The sequence below is a fragment of the Sebastes fasciatus genome, chromosome 16 (assembly GCF_043250625.1).
Source record: "Sebastes fasciatus isolate fSebFas1 chromosome 16, fSebFas1.pri, whole genome shotgun sequence".
Lineage (NCBI taxonomy): Eukaryota > Metazoa > Chordata > Actinopteri > Perciformes > Sebastidae > Sebastes > Sebastes fasciatus.
In genome coordinates, this window is record NC_133810.1 from 31,621,612 (window position 1) to 31,641,704 (window position 20,093).

The 20,093-nt window shown below is 38.0% G+C and overlaps 2 protein-coding genes and 1 long non-coding RNA gene across 3 annotated transcripts in view; 2 read left to right on the plus strand and 1 right to left on the minus strand.

The window, feature by feature from the left end:
• Window positions 1–508: 508 nt before the first annotated feature.
• slc25a35 (solute carrier family 25 member 35) lies at window positions 509–11,708 on the minus strand. Its single transcript, XM_074610831.1, has 5 exons — window positions 11,241–11,708; window positions 9,568–9,633; window positions 9,335–9,487; window positions 6,193–6,327; window positions 509–3,921 (listed from the first exon to the last, which is right to left on the minus strand). The coding sequence occupies exons 1-5, from the start codon at window positions 11,610–11,612 to the stop codon at window positions 3,751–3,753; spliced, it is 897 nt and encodes a 298-aa protein (XP_074466932.1). The 5' UTR covers window positions 11,613–11,708; the 3' UTR covers window positions 509–3,750.
• On the plus strand, window positions 11,011–11,874 carry LOC141752707 (uncharacterized). The gene is made up of 2 exons (XR_012590327.1): window positions 11,011–11,183; window positions 11,214–11,874. It is a non-coding gene; the product is annotated as an uncharacterized LOC141752707 (long non-coding RNA).
• A 4,106-nt stretch (window positions 11,875–15,980) lies between these two features.
• LOC141752673 (protein NLRC3-like) overlaps window positions 15,981–20,093 on the plus strand; it is a 782,294-nt gene continuing 778,181 nt past the window's right edge. The window contains exons 1-4 of the mRNA XM_074610793.1: window positions 15,981–16,193; window positions 16,580–16,729; window positions 18,577–18,726; window positions 19,073–19,189. Coding sequence (XP_074466894.1) covers window positions 16,599–16,729; window positions 18,577–18,726; window positions 19,073–19,189 — 398 coding nt within the window. The 5' untranslated portion in view covers window positions 15,981–16,193; window positions 16,580–16,598. The remainder of the gene's footprint in view (window positions 16,194–16,579; window positions 16,730–18,576; window positions 18,727–19,072; window positions 19,190–20,093) is intronic.

The window sequence follows — 20,093 nt, forward strand, 5'->3', positions numbered from 1 at the left end:
AGGACGACCCGCTCTACCCACTGAGCTACAGTGAAAAATAAAAAAATAATTGTATTGTCCTTTGAATAATTTCATTTTCAGCCACGCTAGGCCTCCAGGGACGCAAAGCAAATGACCTAAAGCAACCAATTACCATGAGCCTGTTTACGTTGGTGTTCAGTTCAAACACCGCCGACTGTGCACTAATACGGCTGCGAGCCGTATTAGTATGTTTACCTTTTCCAAAGTAAACCTTTCCTTCCTGTCAAATCCTTCTGCATGCTGAACAGTCCGTCAAAGTGGTGCACGACGGGGTCCCTCCAGAAATGCATCAGAAATTCTGTTCTCTAATAATTCAATCAGTCATCAATTGGTCAATTTGATGTTTAATTGAATTCTTGTAAACTTGAGGAAATGAACATCGAGCCACAACCTCCATATAATACCAGTAAGATAGTGGAAGGCACTAAAGGTGGAGGGTAATATGATAGATCAATTCAGCACACATGAAACAAAGTAGCACCACAACTTCTCTCAATAAAAAGTCTGATCATTTATTTGCTCTTCAAGTCCATTGCATAGAAATAATGTCTGCCCGTAACAGGAAGTGCATTCTGTAACACGTTCATGAAACGTAACCGAGCTGCTGCTGCAGCATGTAACATTCATTAATACACCTCAACTCTCTCATGAATCACATGAAGTCCTCAGAGACTTTACATCGGAACCATCTGCAAATGAATCGAGCAATTTCCAAACAAAAGAATCAAAACTACATTCAGCATTTTGCGTGTGTTTGACATCATCATCAGAACTATTCCATCTGTAGTCGCTGTCGACCACCGTTAACATTCACACACAGCACAAAATGACCTGAACAAAAATGGCGTTATCATCATGGCGTGCGGTCGTGTCTCGAAGATAACCCATAAAATCTGATCTGAAATCTGCAAACACTCTGGCGGGACTCCCTGACTGTTGGAGATCGATGGCCAACATGAACTATTCCCCCGACCTTCTAGGGTTACCTTCTAGACTCGACCGTAACGGTTAATGTTTTTAACCCCTGAATGAAGCTGATCCTTCTAACCACGTCTGGTTTCTAATCTGCATTTTCTTTTTCATCAGTTTGGCACAAAGTTTGTTTGACAGGAATCCTTTTGGTTTAGATGTGCTTGAACTAGGGATGGAACGGTTCTCTAGTCACGGTTCTCTAGTCACGGTTCTCTAGTCACGGTTCTCTAGTCACGGTTCGGGTCGTGTCTGAATTGTTTGGTTAATTTGAAATAAATTATGCGGCCGATTGTGTATTTGTTCATGGTGAGTTATTGTCACACTACAAATCAAGGCCTATGGAAGGAGGCCGGGACACGTGCAGACATGGGTCCGGAGGTACGGGGTTTAACACATGCGCAGTGTAACTGAAGCCGCGGTCGTGCGTTGCTATTGGCTCAATTTTTGCGAGTTGATGAAGCGTGACGCAGCCCCCTTCACGGATGTCAGTCAGTTAAGGAAATGGCGAGTAGACACGATAAAGTCCAGTTAGAGGATCCACCAGCATCGTTAGGCTCTGCTGTACGGGAGCATTACGGATTTAGTGTTACCATGGAAATTACGGAAAAAAAGTGGTGGATAAAACGGCGACTGTGTGAGCACTGTGCAACACGTGTGGTTGATGCTAGCGGCAACACTCCTCCTTCTCCCCGCAGCATTTAAACAGCCTCTACATGCAGACTCTGACTCTGACTCAGACTCAGACTCAGACTCAGTCAGGGTAAAAAACACAACTACAGCATCGGGGAGGTTTATAGTGAAAGATATGCAGCCTGATGCAGTCGTGGAGGACGCTGGATTTCAGCATATGATTAATGTAACGTTACTGGAGCCGCGCTATAATGTTCCCTCTCTTCCTTATGGAAGCCATACTTTTGTTAAGGCAAACATTTGTTAACTTATTTTTGCCGAATAAATGAAAAGCATGTTGAAATGAGAACATGACCTCCTCGCTGTAACATAAATAAAAACCGAACCCAACCAAAAACCGTGATATGAACCCAACCGTGAATTTGTGAACCGTTCCACCCCTAGCTTGAACAATTATTACAAAGACAACTTTTCATAGTCTGATAATGTAGTACGGGAAAGACTATTATAGTCTGTTTGATCCACCTTAACTTCGATAATTGCTCTGTCAGTGTATGAAATATACTGGTCCACCAGAATACTCAGAACAAACCTCACCGTTTACAGTACAAATGGACGTCAGAACATTGAGAAGACAAAGTTACTTCGAAAGTATAAAAATGGCAAAATCAGAAGAGCAAAACTTCAACTTCATAATACTAAATACTCTCAGGTAGCATTCGTCTACTTTCTGGTGTTAACGGAAGTTAAGAGGACAAACGTGTGCTCTTAAAGTGACCGTTTGTAAGAATCATGTCTTGTTAACAGCTTCACCTGTGTCCGTTAAGTAAACTAAAGTCAGCGTCCTGTTGCTGGCGCTTGTGCTCGCTCTACATAGACATGAAGGAGCATCACTCAACACAGTGAGGAGACACACGTCAGCTAAAAGCACAATATCACTCTATATTTCAGCTGCTTGGCAGTAATGTTAGCTGACCAGACCAAGGTCTCTCCATGAATCAATGCTGATCCTAGTGTTGGCTTTTGTTGTTGGCATATGCGAATGCGAGCGCGCATGGGACACCGACCCGGTGATTTATACGAGTAAGAAGTTACAAACAGTCCCTTTAAAGCTACATTTCATTTATCACGTGTCATCACAAACACGTTGGAAGCTGTTAAGGTTCTACTGAAGTCACGAGGAACTAATAATTATAATAATATTGTTTCATAATTACTAAAGCTTTGACATTTTGAAGAGCATATTGCACTTTATGAAGAAAGCACCAAATCTGGCTCACACCTCAGAGAGTAATAATAATAATAATAATAATATATATATATAATGACTCTAATCTGATAATCTGTTCAGTAACAATTGTATTTATTATATTCTATCCCTTTAAAAATAAACATGCATAAAGCAATGCTGACGATGAAGATGCACCAAACTGGATGTCCGTCTGCTCGCTCAAAAGTTACAAACTATTAATGTGCAGAAATAAAATCCTAAAGAGCGTCGAGGTAGTCGTATCTAGTGGATCCCGCTTCCTGCCAGTGTGGTGAGTTAAAATGTTCTAATTGTTACCTTAGAGACTCGTTTCTATGCTGCATTATGTCATAAAACAGGTGAATGCTTTAGTCTCACTTTAACGGCAGTAGTCTCTTTAAAAACACGTTGCATGCTTCGTTCCACCGCGTCATGACCCTTTTTGAATACACCGGTTTAGACTATAACCTGGGTTAACTTCAGCTGCCACCTGCCCTATTTGCACCAATCATTACGTATTAAAAGAGTTGGTAATGTTGGTACAAGGTTTGATGCTTTGTTTCTCCTGAAGGGTCAGAGTCGTGTCCGGTGTGTCCTGATTCTTTGATATCTTTTGGAACGACATAACGGAGGTGTTTATGATTTATAAAAGAGCCGTGATGTTTGACGTACAGTATATGAGGTCTATTGCATTATCCTATGTAGGTTATCATCATACCTGTGCACATATTAAGTTTCTTCTACTATTGCAGTGTATAATGTCCCCTTTGCCCTTCCTCTTTCTCATCTCCTGTTTTTTCTTAACCTCATTAAATGGGGACTCATTTAGCCCTCAGAGCACTCACAGCTCTTAATGAGTTACCCATTTTCTGCCGGTGTTATCTGAACTGCTGGTACAGCTTGCGCAGTTCATCCCAGAACAACAAGCTCAGGATGGTGTGTGGTCCGATCCGGAAATAAGAGGCTCCCAATCCTTTGTAGAGTCCCATAAAGCCCTCCTTCCTCAGCGTCTGAGAGAAGCAGTCGGCGAATCCTTTATAGAGCTGTCCCTGAAAGACGAGGACAACGAGAGTCAGCCTGGACCTGATCAGTGATGAGAGTCCCCCCCCGGTTTATAGCGTTGTAACATTTATATACTTCATAGAACAATGTCAGGACTCACCAAAGACTGTTAGTATAACCAGATATCCTTTTATTCCATGCATTCTACTTCCTTGTCAAAACCTGCTGCCTACATCACCCACAATGCAACTCGTCCACCGACAATTTGGTCAGAGATTCAGGAGTTTTATGCTGGTAGCGACTAACACCCCCGAATTTATTTCATCTTCAAACTTGTGCTCTTGTCGCCCCAACCTACCTACCTGAGCAGAGAATGAAGCCACTCTCCCTTCGTGTGTGTGTTGTTTTTTGTTGACATAACCGAGCCGGCTTTGCATGCTTTTAGTGCATGTTTGTGCATGTGAGCGAGCCCTACTGGCTAGCTCATGGTCCCCGATCTGCACCGCTCTCCTACTGCGGTTACAGCTGATAACGCCATCCCACCCTCCAGTTCCATCCTCGGGCTAACACTGTTAGCTCTGTCAGCACTTTCGCAGTTGTTTTGCACTGTTTAGCGCTGTTCAGCTGCGAGCCGCAGCTCGCCGTCGCCACGTTTAGAGGCAATAGAAATGCTCCCGATCCCGTAGTTACAGTAGCACCTTTAAGTGACATCACTTTCTGGGCGGTACATCAACTTTTTAAGGTATAGCGATATATTTTAGTTGATATATATAGTTTGATGTTGCGTTACATTCCTCTCTCACACTCTCAGCGTGACCTTTCCCCCCCACTCTGAGACTGACCGGGGGATAAAGTTGCTGACTGATGAAGTTACACCACCGGTCAAAGGGAGTGATAACGTTACACCATCGGCCGTTGTTTCAAAATGAAAGAGGAGTTCCTGCCAGTCAGCTGATCCACTTCCTTAATACATACGTGGGTGTTTTATTTCTGTACATGTGTTTCAAACGTGGTCAAATCTTGTAGTTGTAGGTTGTTGACTCAGTTTGATGCCTCTGTCATGAGAGAAGCATAGTGTGGGCATAGCGCTCAGAGCAGACGGGTGTTGGAGAAATTAGCAGTAAAGTTGTCAGTGGTAGTAAATGTAGAGTGTAAGTTTCAGTTTGTAAAAGAATAAACACTGCAGCTCCTCAAGAGCAACGTCTGAGGGTGTAGATATGTTCATAATAACTAATAAGAATGAGATATAACCTAGGTGTGGTCTGTTTAACAGGGACATTAATTACACAATAACACTTTAGAGGAGAAATCCAGAACAACAACCTCAATTATTATTATTCGTCTCAAACGTAGCTTAAACATGTCATCTGATATTATATTTATTTTAATATATAAGGGCTAGTGACATCATGTGGCTTTGACTTACAACTGAACATTTAGCCCACTTCATTGAATACTGTTTATTCACAACACGTAGCAACGGTCTGCTACGTGTAACAGACCGTTGCTACGTATAGCAGACCGTTGCTACGTATAGCAGACCGTTGCTATGTATAACAGACCGTTGCTATGTATAACAGACCGTTGTTACGTATAACAGACCGTCGCTATGTATAACAGACCGTTGCTATGTATAGCAGACCGTTGCTACGTATAGCAGACCGTTGCTACGTATAACAGACCGTTGCTATGTATAACAGACCGTTGCTATGTATAGCAGACCGTTGCTACGTATAGCAGACCGTTGCTACGTATAGCAGACTGTTGCTATGTATAACAGACCGTTGCTATGTATAACAGACTGTTGCTACGTATAGCAGACCGTTGCTATGTATAACAGACCGTTGCTACGTATAGCAGACTGTTATGTATAACAGACTGTTGCTACGTGTAACAGACCGTTGCTATGTATAGCAGACCGTTGCTACGTATGGCAGACCGTTGCTACGTATAGCAGACCGTTGCTATGTATAACAGACCGTTGCTATGTATAGCAGACCGTTGCTATGTATAGCAGACTGTTGCTATGTATAACAGACCGTTGCTATGGCCGCAGCTCTGATGTCAGAATCTGGAGGACCGTTTTTGTGTCAAAATATTGATTTCCTCAGTACGTAGCTGTGTAATAAGAAGGATAATGTACAGATAGCGGGTCATTGTTGTGAAAGAATCCCCTTCAGGGCGAAGAGAGACTGCTGGGGTTTGTTTGAGAGACTGCTGGGGTTGGTTTGAGAGACTGCTGGGGTTGGTTTGAGAGACTGCTGGGGTTCGTTTGACCTAAAGAAGTGTAACTTTAACGCATCGGTCTGTCTCCTCACCTTGCCCAAATGATCCACGGGCTGGTTGTAGAGCCGTGTGCTCACCACATCAAAAGGTGTCATAGCCATCACCACCACCACGCTGCTGATCATGCCGGCGCTCAGGGCCACCAACCAGCTGTCCTTTGGGAACACCTTGAGAAGGAAATGACAATAGAGTGAGGTTACCACCAGACCGTAAGGTGTGTAATGACAGGATGTAGCAGGATTCTGTTCTGGGCATTTCTGCAGAACGCTTATATACAATCCAGTGACATATTTTAGTTCTGACTCTTAGTATGAAAGATATGTTTTAACGAGAGCTGGGTCAGTTGTGTAAGCTCCGTGTTTTGAGGCCGGGGGGGGGGGGGGCCAATAAAAGGTGTCGAGTTTCTCTTCCAGAAGAGTGCAACGCCTGACGCTTTGTCAGAGCCACAATGACAGCTTTTGTAATCTGTACACGGCTACATATCATCTCTTCTCTAGCCTGCGACTGGTGATTAATATTCTCATGATCGATGCATCTGCCTAGTATTTCCTCAATATATCACTTAGTCTAGAATCTAGATAACATCAGCAGTTATATCCTAAACCAAAGATATTCAGCTTACTATCATATAAGCTGAGGAAAAGCAACTCGTTTTAACATATTAGAAGATGCACATTTTGGACTTGTGAATCAGAATTCGTACTTGTTGTCGACTGATCATAGCAGCTCTATGTGAGATATGCCAGACCCCCAAAAACAGACGTGTTTATTATTGAACAGTGTGGTGGTATAGAAGAAGAGCACATGCACATGGTGGAAGACTGAGATAACAACATTCCTCCAGACAGCCTGCTTCCACTCAATTCTGAATATCTTTCTTTAAATAAACAGAGCGCTGCTTTCACTTCCACGTCGTGCTACATTCCAACCGCCAAAAAGGAGAAATGTTCTCCTTTTACTTTGTTATTGTCTTCTATAGCGGTTACTTGCACTAAAACACAAATGATTAGCAAATCATATTTTCATTTAAATATTTGCTTTGATTAAAAAAATCCTGGCATTAGTAGCTTTAATTATATATATTATGCGCTGCTTAGAGCTAGTGTTAGGAAGTTAAACAGGTCATAATTTTTTTTCTATTATATATTGCTGTGAAAACATCTCCTTCAAACATCTGGATTTATTCAAGTTTCCTGCCAAACTCTTTATTCTCATATTACGACTTTTTTTCTCATAAAGTTATGACTTTATTCTCGTGATATTACGACTTTATTCTCGTAAAGTTATGACTTTATTCTCGTAATATTACGACTTTATTCTCGTAAAGTTATGACTTTATTCTCGTGATATTACGACTTTATTCTCGTAAAGTTATGACTTTATTCTCGTAATATTACGACTTTATTCTCGTAAAGTTATGACTTTATTCTCGTAATATTACGACTTTATTCTCGCAATATTACGACTTTATTCTCGTAAAGTTATGACTTTATTCTCGTAAAGTTATGACTTTATTCTCGCAATATTACGACTTTATTCTCGTAAAGTTATGACTTTATTCTCGTGATATTACGACTTTATTCTCGTAAAGTTATGACTTTATTCTCGTAATATTACGACTTTATTCTCGTAAAGTTATGACTTTATTCTCGTAATATTACGACTTTATTCTCGCAATATTACGACTTTATTCTCGTAAAGTTATGACTTTATTCTCGTGATATTACGACTTTATTCTCGTAAAGTTATGACTTTATTCTCGTAATATTACGACTTTATTCTCGCAATATTACGACTTTATTCTCGCAATATTACGACTTTATTCTCGTAAAGTTATGACTTTATTCTCGTGATATTACGACTTTATTCTCGTAAAGTTATGACTTTATTCTCGTAATATTACGACTTTATTCTCGTAAAGTTATGACTTTATTCTCGTAATATTACGAATTTATTCTCGCAATATTACGACTTTATTCTCGTAAAGTTATGACTTTATTCTCGTAAAGTTATGACTTTATTCTCGCAATATTACGACTTTATTCTCGTAAAGTTATGACTTTATTCTCGTGATATTACGACTTTATTCTCGTAAAGTTATGACTTTATTCTCATAATATTACGACTTTATTCTCGTAAAGTTATGACTTTATTCTCGTAAAGTTATGACTTTATTCTCGCAATATTACGACTTTATTCTCGTAAAGTTATGACTTTATTCTCGTGATATTACGACTTTATTCTCGTAAAGTTATGACTTTATTCTCGTAATATTACGACTTTATTCTCGTAATATTACGACTTTATTCTCGTAATATTACGACTTTATTCTCGTAAAGTTATGACTTTATTCTCGTAATATTACGACTTTATTCTCGCAATATTACGACTTTATTCTCGTAAAGTTATGACTTTATTCTCGTGATATTACGACTTTATTCTCGTAAAGTTATGACTTTATTCTCGTGATGTTACGACTTTATTCTCGTAAAGCTATGACTTTATTCTCGTAATATTACGACTTTATTCTCGTAAAGTTATGACTTTATTCTCGTAATATTACGACTTTATTCTCGCAATATTACGACTTTATTCTCGTAAAGTTATGACTTTATTCTCGTGATATTACGACTTTATTCTCGTAAAGTTATGACTTTATTCTCGTAAAGTTATGACTTTATTCTCGTAATATTACGACTTTATTCTCGCAATATTACGACTTTATTCTCGTAAAGTTATGACTTTATTCTCGTGATATTACGACTTTATTCTCGTAAAGTTATGACTTTATTCTCGTAATATTACGACTTTATTCTCGCAATATTACGACTTTTTTTCTCGTAAAGTTATGACTTTTTTCTCGTAATATTACAACTTTTTTCCCGTATATTTATGACTTTATTCTCGTACTATTACGACTTTATTCTCGTGAAGTTATGACTTTATTCTCGTACTATTACGACTTTATTCTCGTAAAGTTATGACTTTATTCTCATAATATTACAACTTTTTCCCCCCTCAATGTGGCCCTAATACTCCGTCGTACGATCATGCTCATTTAATTGTGGTAATTGTGATTAATGTTTGATTAATTGTGCAGCCCTTACTTAGATGACCTTCATGTTGAGATTAAGCCTCAGCTCACCCTCTTAGGTAGCAGTAAAACAGTCTTACCTCTAAGTCAATCACGAGCTCCTTGGAGGAGGAGAAGGTGGAGAGTTGTGCAGCCGACCCCACGCTGACCCTCGGTACAGCGGCACTAGAGCCTCTCCACAGTCCCAGAATGCCGTGCTGCTTGTAGATGGCTGTCAGAGCGGGGATCATCCCCTGGTAGGAAGAGGAAGAACATGTTGATCTAACCTGCCACTCATACTGAATACAATCTGAAGGGTTGTAGTATAACATACCTTGTGATTATACTGATGTCCAACTGCAATAGAGGAGGTAGACTGACTCTGCATGTGAGTCTTTATCTGTCAATCAATGGAGACAATGTTATCTGGAAATGTCACACCTGATAAACCTTAAAGGTCCCATATTATAAAAAGTGAGTTAGTCGTGTCTGTTGTAGCATAAAGCAGGTTTGAGTGATATATAAATACTGTGAAAGTATTGAAACGTTCAATATACGGAGAAATACACAACAGCCCGTATTCAGAAACTGTGCGTTTGAAACAAGCCATCAGGATTTCTGTCCATTTGTGATGTCGCAAATACACAATATTTAGACTAGGGATGCACCGATACCAGACCGAGTACAAGTACTTACATTTGCGTACTCTCCGATACCGAGTACCGATACGAGAACTTCTCTGTGCCTAAAGACCCTCGTTAACAGCCAGCTGGAGGGTGTGAGCGACACACGGCAGGCTGGGGAGTCCCGCATACGAGGCGGTGCGCCGCCACCGGCTCTAGGTCGGCTTGGAAAGGCTCGGGGCGAAGGTGCTTCCCGGGGCCGTGGACAAAGTGTCACCGGGGCAGGATTAGCCCAAGACTTTTTTCTGGTAAAGTTATGACTTTATTCTCGTAATATTACGACTTTTTTTCTCGTAAAGTTACGACTTTATTCTCGTAATATTACGACTTTTTTTCTCGTAAAGTTCCGACTTTTTTCCTCTTAATATTACGACTTTTTTGTCGACTTTATTCTCGTAATATTACAACTTTTTTCTCGTAAAGTTTCAACTTTTTTCTCTTAATATTACGACTTTTTTGTCGTAAAGTTATGACTTTATTCTCGTAATATTACGACTTTTTTTCTCGTAAAGTTACGACTTTTTTTCTCGTAAAGTTACGACTTTATTCTCGTAATATTACGACTTTTTTTCTCATAAAGTTACGACTTTATTCTCGTAATATTACGACTTTTTTTCTCGTAAAGTTCCGACTTTTTTCCTCTTAATATTACGACTTTTTTGTCGACTTTATTCTCGTAATATTACAACTTTTTTCTCGTAAAGTTTCAACTTTTTTCCTCTTAATATTACGACTTTTTTGTCGACTTTATTCTCGTAATATTACAACTTTTTTCTCGTAAAGTTTCAACTTTTTTCTCTTAATATTACGACTTTTTTTCTCGTAAAGTTACGACTTTTTTTCTCGTAAAGTTACGACTTTATTCTCGTAATATTACGACTTTTTTTCTCATAAAGTTACGACTTTATTCTCGTAATATTACGACTTTTTTTCTCGTAAAGTTCCGACTTTTTTCCTCTTAATATTACGACTTTTTTGTCGACTTTATTCTCGTAATATTACAACTTTTTTCTCGTAAAGTTTCAACTTTATTCTCGTAATATTACGACTTTTTTTCTCATAAAGTTACGACTTTTTTGTCGTAAAGTTTCAACTTTTTTCTCTTAATATTACGACTTTTTTGTCGTAAAGTTATGACTTTTTTTCTCGTAATTTTCTGACTTTATTGTGTAAATCTCAGATGTTTTTCCCTCAATGTGGCCCTAATAGTCCGTAGTACATTAACTCTGTCTCCTCAGGTAACTACTGACTGACTAGGTAGACCCAGGTAGACTCAGGTAGCTCTTTAACTGACCAGGTAGACTCAGGTAGCTCTTTAACTGACCAGGTAGATGGGACTCCCCATCACGGCCCCCACCACCCCAGCCCCGGCCCCGGCCGCGGTGGTCTTGGCCGCGCTGACCCGGCCGTCGGTGTGGATGTATCCGGAGGACTCGATGACGGAGAAGGATCCGAGCCGGACTCCGTTCATACAGAACTGGTAGAGCAGCCCCGGAGCCAGCCCCCTCTGCAGCGCGGCCAATCCGTCCACCTTCCCGATGGTGTAGAAGGCGTGGAACACGTTGCGGTAGTGGACCCGGTACGAGCCGCGGCTCTGCAGCTCTCCCTGCAGCTGCATCCGGGTCTTCACCACCTCCAGCGGGTTGGTGAACAGGCAGGCTCCGCAGGCCGCCGCTCCGCTCAGCACGAAGTCCATCCCGACACTGAGAGACGCGTTCAGGGGTCTCCAGACCTCGAGAGGAGTGGAGGAGCTCCGCTTTTCTACTCACACCGCCTGGAGCCTGAACGCACCACGTCTCAGACGTAGGAGCACTTCAAGAGCTCCTCGGAAAACTCGGAATTCCGAAAGACATTTTGCAAACGTGACTGTTTTCATATACATAATATTATGTATACAATATTACGACTTTTTATCTCATAAAGTTATGACTTTATTCTCGTAATATTACGACTTTTTTCTCTTAGAGTTACGACTTTATTCTCAGAATATAACGACTTTATTCTCGTAATATTACGACTTTTTTTATCTCTTAAAGTTACGATTTTTTCTCGTAAAGTTCTGACTTTATTCTCGTAATATTACGACTTTTTCCTCATAATATTACGACTTTTTTTATCTCTTAAAGTTACGATTTTTTCTCGTAATATTACGACTATTTTTATCTCTTAAAGTTACGACTTTATTCTCAAAATATTACGACTTTATTCTCGTAATATTTCGACTTTTATCTCGTAATATTACGACTTTTTTCTCGTAATATTACGACTTTTTTTATCTCTTAAAGTTACGACTTTATTCTCGAAATATTACGACTTTATTCCCGTAAATTTCCGACTTTTTTCTCGTAAAGTTATGACTTTGTTCTCGTAATATTACAAATGTTTTTCTCATAAAGTTATGACTTTATTCTCGTAAAGTTATGACTTTTTTCTCGTAATATTACGACTTTTTTCTCGTAAAGTTATGACTTTTTTCTCGTAATATTACGACTTTATTCTTGTAAAGTTACGACTTTATTCTCGAAATATTACGACTTTATTCTCGTAAATTTATGACTTTATTCTCGTAACATTACGACTTTATTCTTGTAAAGTTACGACTTTATTCTCGAAATATTACGACTTTATTCTCGTAAAGTTATGACTTTATTCTCGTAATATTACGACTTTTTTTCAATTCCATTTATTGTCATTCTGCCAGGCAGAAAGAAAGTATGTTTCCCAGGATCAGTGCAATACAAATAATAAATAGCTGACACACAATAAAATAAATAGTACACTAATCACATCAAATTAAATGAACATTAGACACAAACTCAAAATAATCGTTCAAAATTAATAATAAAAAAGAAATGTTACATATGTGATATATACTTTATGTCACCATGATGAGGCGTTCAAGGGCGGAGGTAAATTACAACATTATTTATGATGTGTTCAAATGTAATCTCCTAAAATATTTTTTTGGCCAGAAACTTGCAAACTCGTAATTCCAAAAGAAATTGGCAAATATGTCTTTTATTCGCCAAAAATTGTGGTAATACTATTAAATTCAAGGCAGAAATATTCACAAGTACAGGCTTGAAGTCAGAATGTATTTTTTTAAATTTGTTTTCTATGTGTATTGTTTTGATTAATTGTTTTTTATAATGATTTACAGTTCTCTTTTAATTTAAGAAACCATTCTTCAGTTCACCATATTTTTGATGGACACGTCAAAAAAACACTTTTGTAATTCACAGAAGACAAACGGACATATGTTTTTTTTTGTTTTATTATTTATTTTTATTAAGAAAATATAAGTACAATAACAATATGTACATCCAAAACTGTTCATGCCAGGGGTACAATAAAAAATTAAATTAAAAATTAAAAAAATATATAATAAACTGTAGAGAGATATACATCTGCGTAGAGACAAAAAATACAAAATACAAACGAACATATATATATATATATATATATATATATCATTTTTATTACTACACTTTATATCACCATTATCAGGCGTTCAAGGGCGAAGGTAAATTACAACGTTATTTATAAAATGAAGTTTGATAGATAGATAGATAGATAGATAGATAGATAGATAGATAGATAGATAGATACTTTATTGATCCTGAGGGAAATTCAAGTTTTCCAGCATCACAGTTCCATAGTGCAAAAAATGTTAGTAAAAAGACACAAGTAAATAATACAGAGTATAAACAAAAATATACCAGATATAAAAATAACAGGAGATGAAGAAAGAAACTGTTAAAAATGAATATATTGTGCAGGATAACAACTGAGAAAGGGACTAAAGTGATGTAGCGCTGGATAATTAAAATATAGGAGATATAGATATTAAGAAATGTCAAATATGGAATATAATGCAGGATAAGAACTGAGGTAGAGACTTATTTTAAAAAAATAGACTAAAGTGCAAAATAAAGCTGTACATGGTTTGTAGAGTATAGTAAAATAGTAAAACCAGTCTATATTTTTAGTTTTAATTAATTTTTGTTTATTGTTATTCCTATTCTATTTTTTTAGTCTTTTATTTCTATTTTCTAACTTTATTTCTCATTTTTATTTTATTTTAATTTATTTATCTATTTATTTATTCTTTTTCAATTCCTTTTCTATACTTATCTTCTCTTCTCTGCTAATATAAGTATAAATACACATGTTATTTTTCCTCCCTGTACATTTATGTATTCTCTGGGCCAGAATGCATGTAAATAAAAATGTATTCAATATTAAAATCTAATTAGAATCATTTACATGGGATGTAACAAAGAATAAAAGAGGTTTTAGTATTCTCTGTCCGTCCCCTGAACGTCTCATCTTCAGCCAATGAGAAGCCTCGAAAGTGCACTGGAGGAGTGGATCGACTAGATAAGCATGTTAGGTTGGCCTGTAGACTATAGATATGGGTCAAGATGCAGATGATGATAAAAGAACTTTTTATTTATCATTATTATTATTATTATTGAACAAATTCAAATTTACAAACAACATGGCTCATAGATTATTGCATTAGAGTAAAAGGACAAGGTGCATACAGAACAAGAAACAATAAAATATGTAAAATTATACATGAAAATAATAATAAATTAAATTAAGGGCTATAGGGCTGTACCTATAATTCATAATAATAATAATAATAATAATAATAATAATAATAATAAATTAAATTAAGGGCCAGGGCTGTACCTTTTCATTCATATTAATAATAATTATAATAACTTAAATTAAGGGTTATGGGGCTGTACCTGTAATTCATAATAATAATAATAATAATAATAATAATAATAATAATAAATTAAATTAAGGGCTATAGGGCCGTACTTGTAATTCATATTAATAATAATTATAATAACTTAAATTAAGGGTTATGGGGCTGTAACTGTAATTCCTATTAATAATAATAATAATAATTATAATAATAATTATAATAATAATAATAACTTAAATTAAGGGCTATGGGGCTGTACCTGTAATTCATGTTAATATTAATAATAATAATAATAATAATAATATTGATAATAATAATAATAAATTAAATTAAGGGCTATAGGGCTGTACCTGTAATTCATATTAATAATAATAATAATAAATTAAATTAAGCGCTATAGAGCTAAACCTGTAATTCATATTCTTCTATTATACTAAGAATTTTTAATGCATTTTTGTTTTTCATGACTTTAAGGGCTTTTATGTCAGAAAGAAACTCAGAATGAAACACATTAAACCAGGTTTAACTTTCATATACTTGGATTTGTGCAAATCTTTGTTGTTTTCCAAGATGAGAAAATGATATAAGAACTGCTAAAAGGAATTTACAGAAAGTCACAGAAAAAGTGACTTCCTGTTAGATCTGTAGGCCGCTTGTAGTTTTCAGACCACGTTGGGATTTATTTATATTTCTTTATAAATAGATGTGGAAATGTGCGTATATCTGGCATTGGGTTATTATTTTTTATGTCTGCCTTGTAAAGCACATAATGTGCACATAAGTGTTATACATAAATAACCTTCATTATTATAATTATTATTATTATTATCAACCACACAAGATGTGTTTGTTAACAGATGAACACCTTCATTGCACAACATGAGACTAATATCCTACAATCTAGCGTTAAATATAGTCCTCCTTATACTGACAGACTGAGAGCCGGACAGGGGAGAGTTGGAAAGTATGACTTACGATATTATGACTTTTTTCTGCACTCTATGACAATTATTGTGACTTTTTATTTGACTAAATTCAATTTATTTGTATATCGTCAAATCATAACGGAAGAGGACGTAAGCATTGTATAGACATTGAGACCCCTCCCCCAGATTTAAAAAAAAGTATTTCCCACAATGTTGTGATATTTATATATAAACAAATTTAGAACATAGTTTTGAGAACAACATTGACCATTTTAATTCACATTTTACATTGCTTTTTTTTTTTCTAGATACTATATTATGAATTTTCATGAAATCATAAAAAAAAAGAATTTTTAATATGAATTGCCAACAATTCTGCTGCCAAAATAAATAAGAATGGAGAAATGTTGCATCCTTGTTTAAGCCCTCTATTGATAGTTAAACGGGATGAGGTACCCTGAGGGAATGCTACTGAACTAGTTGTGTCATGTCTGTGAATGAAGAGAGGAGGAGCCACACTGATCCAGGTGATCCAGGCTCATGAGAACAGAGAGGAAACCAGTTCAGTTAGTTATTCCAAACTCCATTATGAGAAGAGGACCGAGGGCTGACGACTGAAGACTGAAGCAGGGTGAGTGTTAATCCAACATTTTATTATGTTACTGTTAAAGTGTCTGAGTCAGTTTCCTCCCTGTGGACTGTAGAGGAGAGAAATGTTAGAATGAACTCAACAGTTTGATTCATCTGTGAACACAAAGTCATGACTGGCTGAATAATCCTCATTAAAGCTGCTGTAAGCCAAGAAAACAAGCAGAGAGGTAAAGAGAAGTGACCAGGTGGAGCGCTGGCTGCTTTATTATACTGTATACTGTGTGTGTGTGTGTGTGTGTGTGTGTGTGCGTGCTTGTGTGTGTGTGCGTGTGTCTCTCTGTGTGCATGTGTGTGTTACTTCCTGTTCTCTCAGTCTCGCCTGTGACTCTTGTACAAACTTGTTTCCTTTCCTGTTTAACCTCTCAGGCTGACTTCAGATCAGAAGATGATTGACTGTGAGGCGGAAGAGGAGGACAGAGCAGAGTCTCTAGTCTCTGGCTGTCTGTCTATGAAGAGTGACGAGTCCAAAGATCAACCTTTGAACTTCAGTAATGAACCTGGACCCTCAGAGTCAAAGTAAGAGACTGTTTCTACTGTAAGCTGACCTGATGGATGATGATGCATTGAGGATGAAGACTAAATGTTCTGCTAACAGATTTACATTCCTGATTCAGAACTATTAGTGCAGATACTGTTTCAACCTCAGATGGATCTTAGTCTGGGTTTTAGAGCCACAAACTACTGATTGTATTTCTGTAACAAAACACCTGAGAACCTCCATTTCACAATTTACACTTCAAGAAAATATTCATATTTCTGCCTGAACGTTGAAGTCTCTGTAAAGATTTACAACTATTCAAAATCTGAATGAATGAGCTTCAAATGTGTAATTCATTTTCTCACATTTGTCCTCAAAATACTGTGTTGGTTTGACTTCTCCTAAAATCAGCTTTTTTGAAGTGGGGTTGTACGTATACTCCCGTGTTCTGGGAAGTAAAATTACTGCTTTAGTGAATGGAGTCTGGTGGCTTTGAAGAAAACGATATAACAGCTTCAGTTCCACTTCAGGAAGGACTGTCTGATGGTAAAGGACTGTCTGATGGTAAAGGATGGATACACACCAGTGTATCCTCCAGTGTTTCCTCCACGATTGTTAGTTACCGACCGACACGCCCCCTTACTGGATATCAGTTATTGATTGGACGCTGCTGCTGATCGGTTTGATCTGATACATCAACATCACTGAGTTTCATACCGGAGTGAAGACAGATCACAGATTAACAGATTTATATTTTAGTTGTCTTCTGATTCACCGTCTAGTTATAATCTGTGTTAACTGTAGGAGTGAACAGCAGACGGAGCATGTTGATGGTGAAGTGATCCAGCAGCAGGAGGACCTGCAGGAGCTCTGCTTCACACACCGTCACTGAAGGAGTCTGACACTGAGAGGGGTTTATAAAACCTGACAACAAACAGACTTAAAATAACTTTCTTCATTTATTAGAAAGAGTTTTCTTTTGATGATCTGTTATTTCTCCCGTTAACTTTTATTAAGGATACAGTTAAAATCAGACAGAGAAGGAGAGTCTCTCTTTTACACCTTTTACATCATTTATCCTCATTTCCATTCAGTCACATGAGGCTGATAATTCCTGAGCGTCGGGTTTGATATGAGTTACATCATTTCACTTTTCCCTGAAACATTCAGCCTAATACATAACTTCTACTGTCAGAACATCAATAACTACAGACGCTAATAATGAATACATAATATAAAGATATTGTTCCAGTAGAGATGGTTCCTGGTCCTCTAAGCAGGACTCAGTCCACAGTAGAGATGGTTCATGGTCCTCTAAGCAGGACTCAGTCCACAGTAGAGATGGTTCCTGGTCCTCTAAGCAGGACTCAGTCCACAGTAGAGATGGTTCCTGGTCCTCTAAGCAGGACTCAGTCCACAGTATAAATACAGACTGCAGCTGTTATTCATGTGCAGGTGTTTGTTAAACAGGTAACAGACTACAGAGAGGAAACACAGCTGCTCTGCCACTGAGAATAACTGAGTGTCTTTATTAGTATTAGTACAGTTCAGACATAAACAGCTGTTGAAGCCGACTGACAGCTGATCCAGATGTGATCAGCTGCTGCTGTCATCAGAAACGGACGTCGCTTTCTCATGACGCTTCAGAGGAAACAACGTCTCTTGTCTCTATAAACATATTTCCTCGTTTCCTCTCTCCTCGAGTCTTTTCCTCGCCTCCTCCGCTCGCATCTCCCGTGGGCGGGACTAAGACGCGAGGAGAGGAGTCGAGAAGAGGAGTCAAGGGGAGGAGTCAAGCCGTATAAAAGCACAAATGGGAAAGACCCTCTCAGTCTCGCCTGTGACTCTTGTACAAACTTGTTTCCTTTCCTGTTTAACCTCTCAGGCTGACTTCAGATCAGAAGATGATTGACTGTGAGGAGGAAGAGGAGGACAGAGCAGAGTCTCTAGTCTCTGACTGTCTGACTATGAAGACTGACCGGTCCATAGATGGTGCTCTGAACTTCAGTAATGAACCTGGACCCTCAGAGTCAAAGTAAGAGAGCTGCTACTAACTCATTTATAGGACTCATTTGTAGTTTCCTCTGACAATACCATGTTTTCTGTTGATTGTGTGTTTGTATATTCAAATTTATACAAAATTTATTTGCCTACTACAATTTAACAGACTACGTCAAATAACCTCTTCCTCTTAGTGTCTGTGACAGCTGTCAGTCAGCTAGAGAAGATGTAATCTAATCTAAGAAAACAGCTACAAACCTTTAAAGCTCGTTATTGTTGACAGCAGCAGTAGTTTGTGTGTTTAGAGAGACCTTAATGACCTAAAAGAGAATTCATCAAGGATTCATGTGATGTGAATAAAATCATGTTGGTGTTTGCAGAGTTCAGTCCAGACGGAGAGCAGAGTCTCCAGTACCCAGCTGTCTGTCTATGAAGAGTGACTGGTCCATGGAGAATCCTCTATTCTTCAGTAATGAACCTGGACCCTCAGAGTCAAAGTAAGAGACTGTTTCTACTGTAAGCTGACCTGATGGATGATGATGCATTGAGGATGAAGACTAAATGTTCTGCTAACAGATTTATATTCCTGATGCTGAACTATTAGTGCAGATACTGTTTCAACCTCAGATGGATCTTAGTCTGGGTTTTAGAGCCACAAACTACTGATTGTATTTCTGTAACAAAACACCTGAGAACCTCCATTTCACAATTTACACTTCAAGAAAATATTCATATTTCTGCCTGAACATTGAAGTCTCTGTAAAGATTTACAACTATTCAATATCTGAAAGAATGAGCTTCAAATGTGTAATTCATTTTCTCACATTTGTCCTCAAAATACTGTGTTGGTTTGACTTCTCCTAAAATCAGCTTTTTTGAAGTGGGGTTGTACGTATACTCCCGTGTTCTGGGAAGTAAAATTACTGCTTTAGTGAATGGAGTCTGGTGGCTTTGAAGAGAACGATATAACAGCTCCCGTCACGGCCACGGAGACGGGACCCCTCTGGAGGACGGACCCCTCTGAAACCCAACAGGCAACAACAGCTGTCAGTGTGTCAGTGTGCTGACTTGACTATGACTTGCCCCAAACTGCATGTGATTATCATAAAGTGGGCATGTCTGTAAAGGGGAGACTCGTGGGTACCCATAGAACCCATTTACATTCACTGATCTGGAGGTCAGAGCATTCTTCCCAACAAGCTATCATGACATGGTTGGTACCGATGGGTTCATCAGGTTCTCTAGTTTCACATGTTACCAGTATCTTCACTCTAGCTTTAAAACTGAGCCGCTACAACCTCTGAAAGACAGAATAGCGTCCGTCGGATTGTTAAGAGGTTAATAAGACAGCCAGATGGTAAATTCAGCTCATTAGTGTTGTTGAAAGCAGGAGAGTTGAAA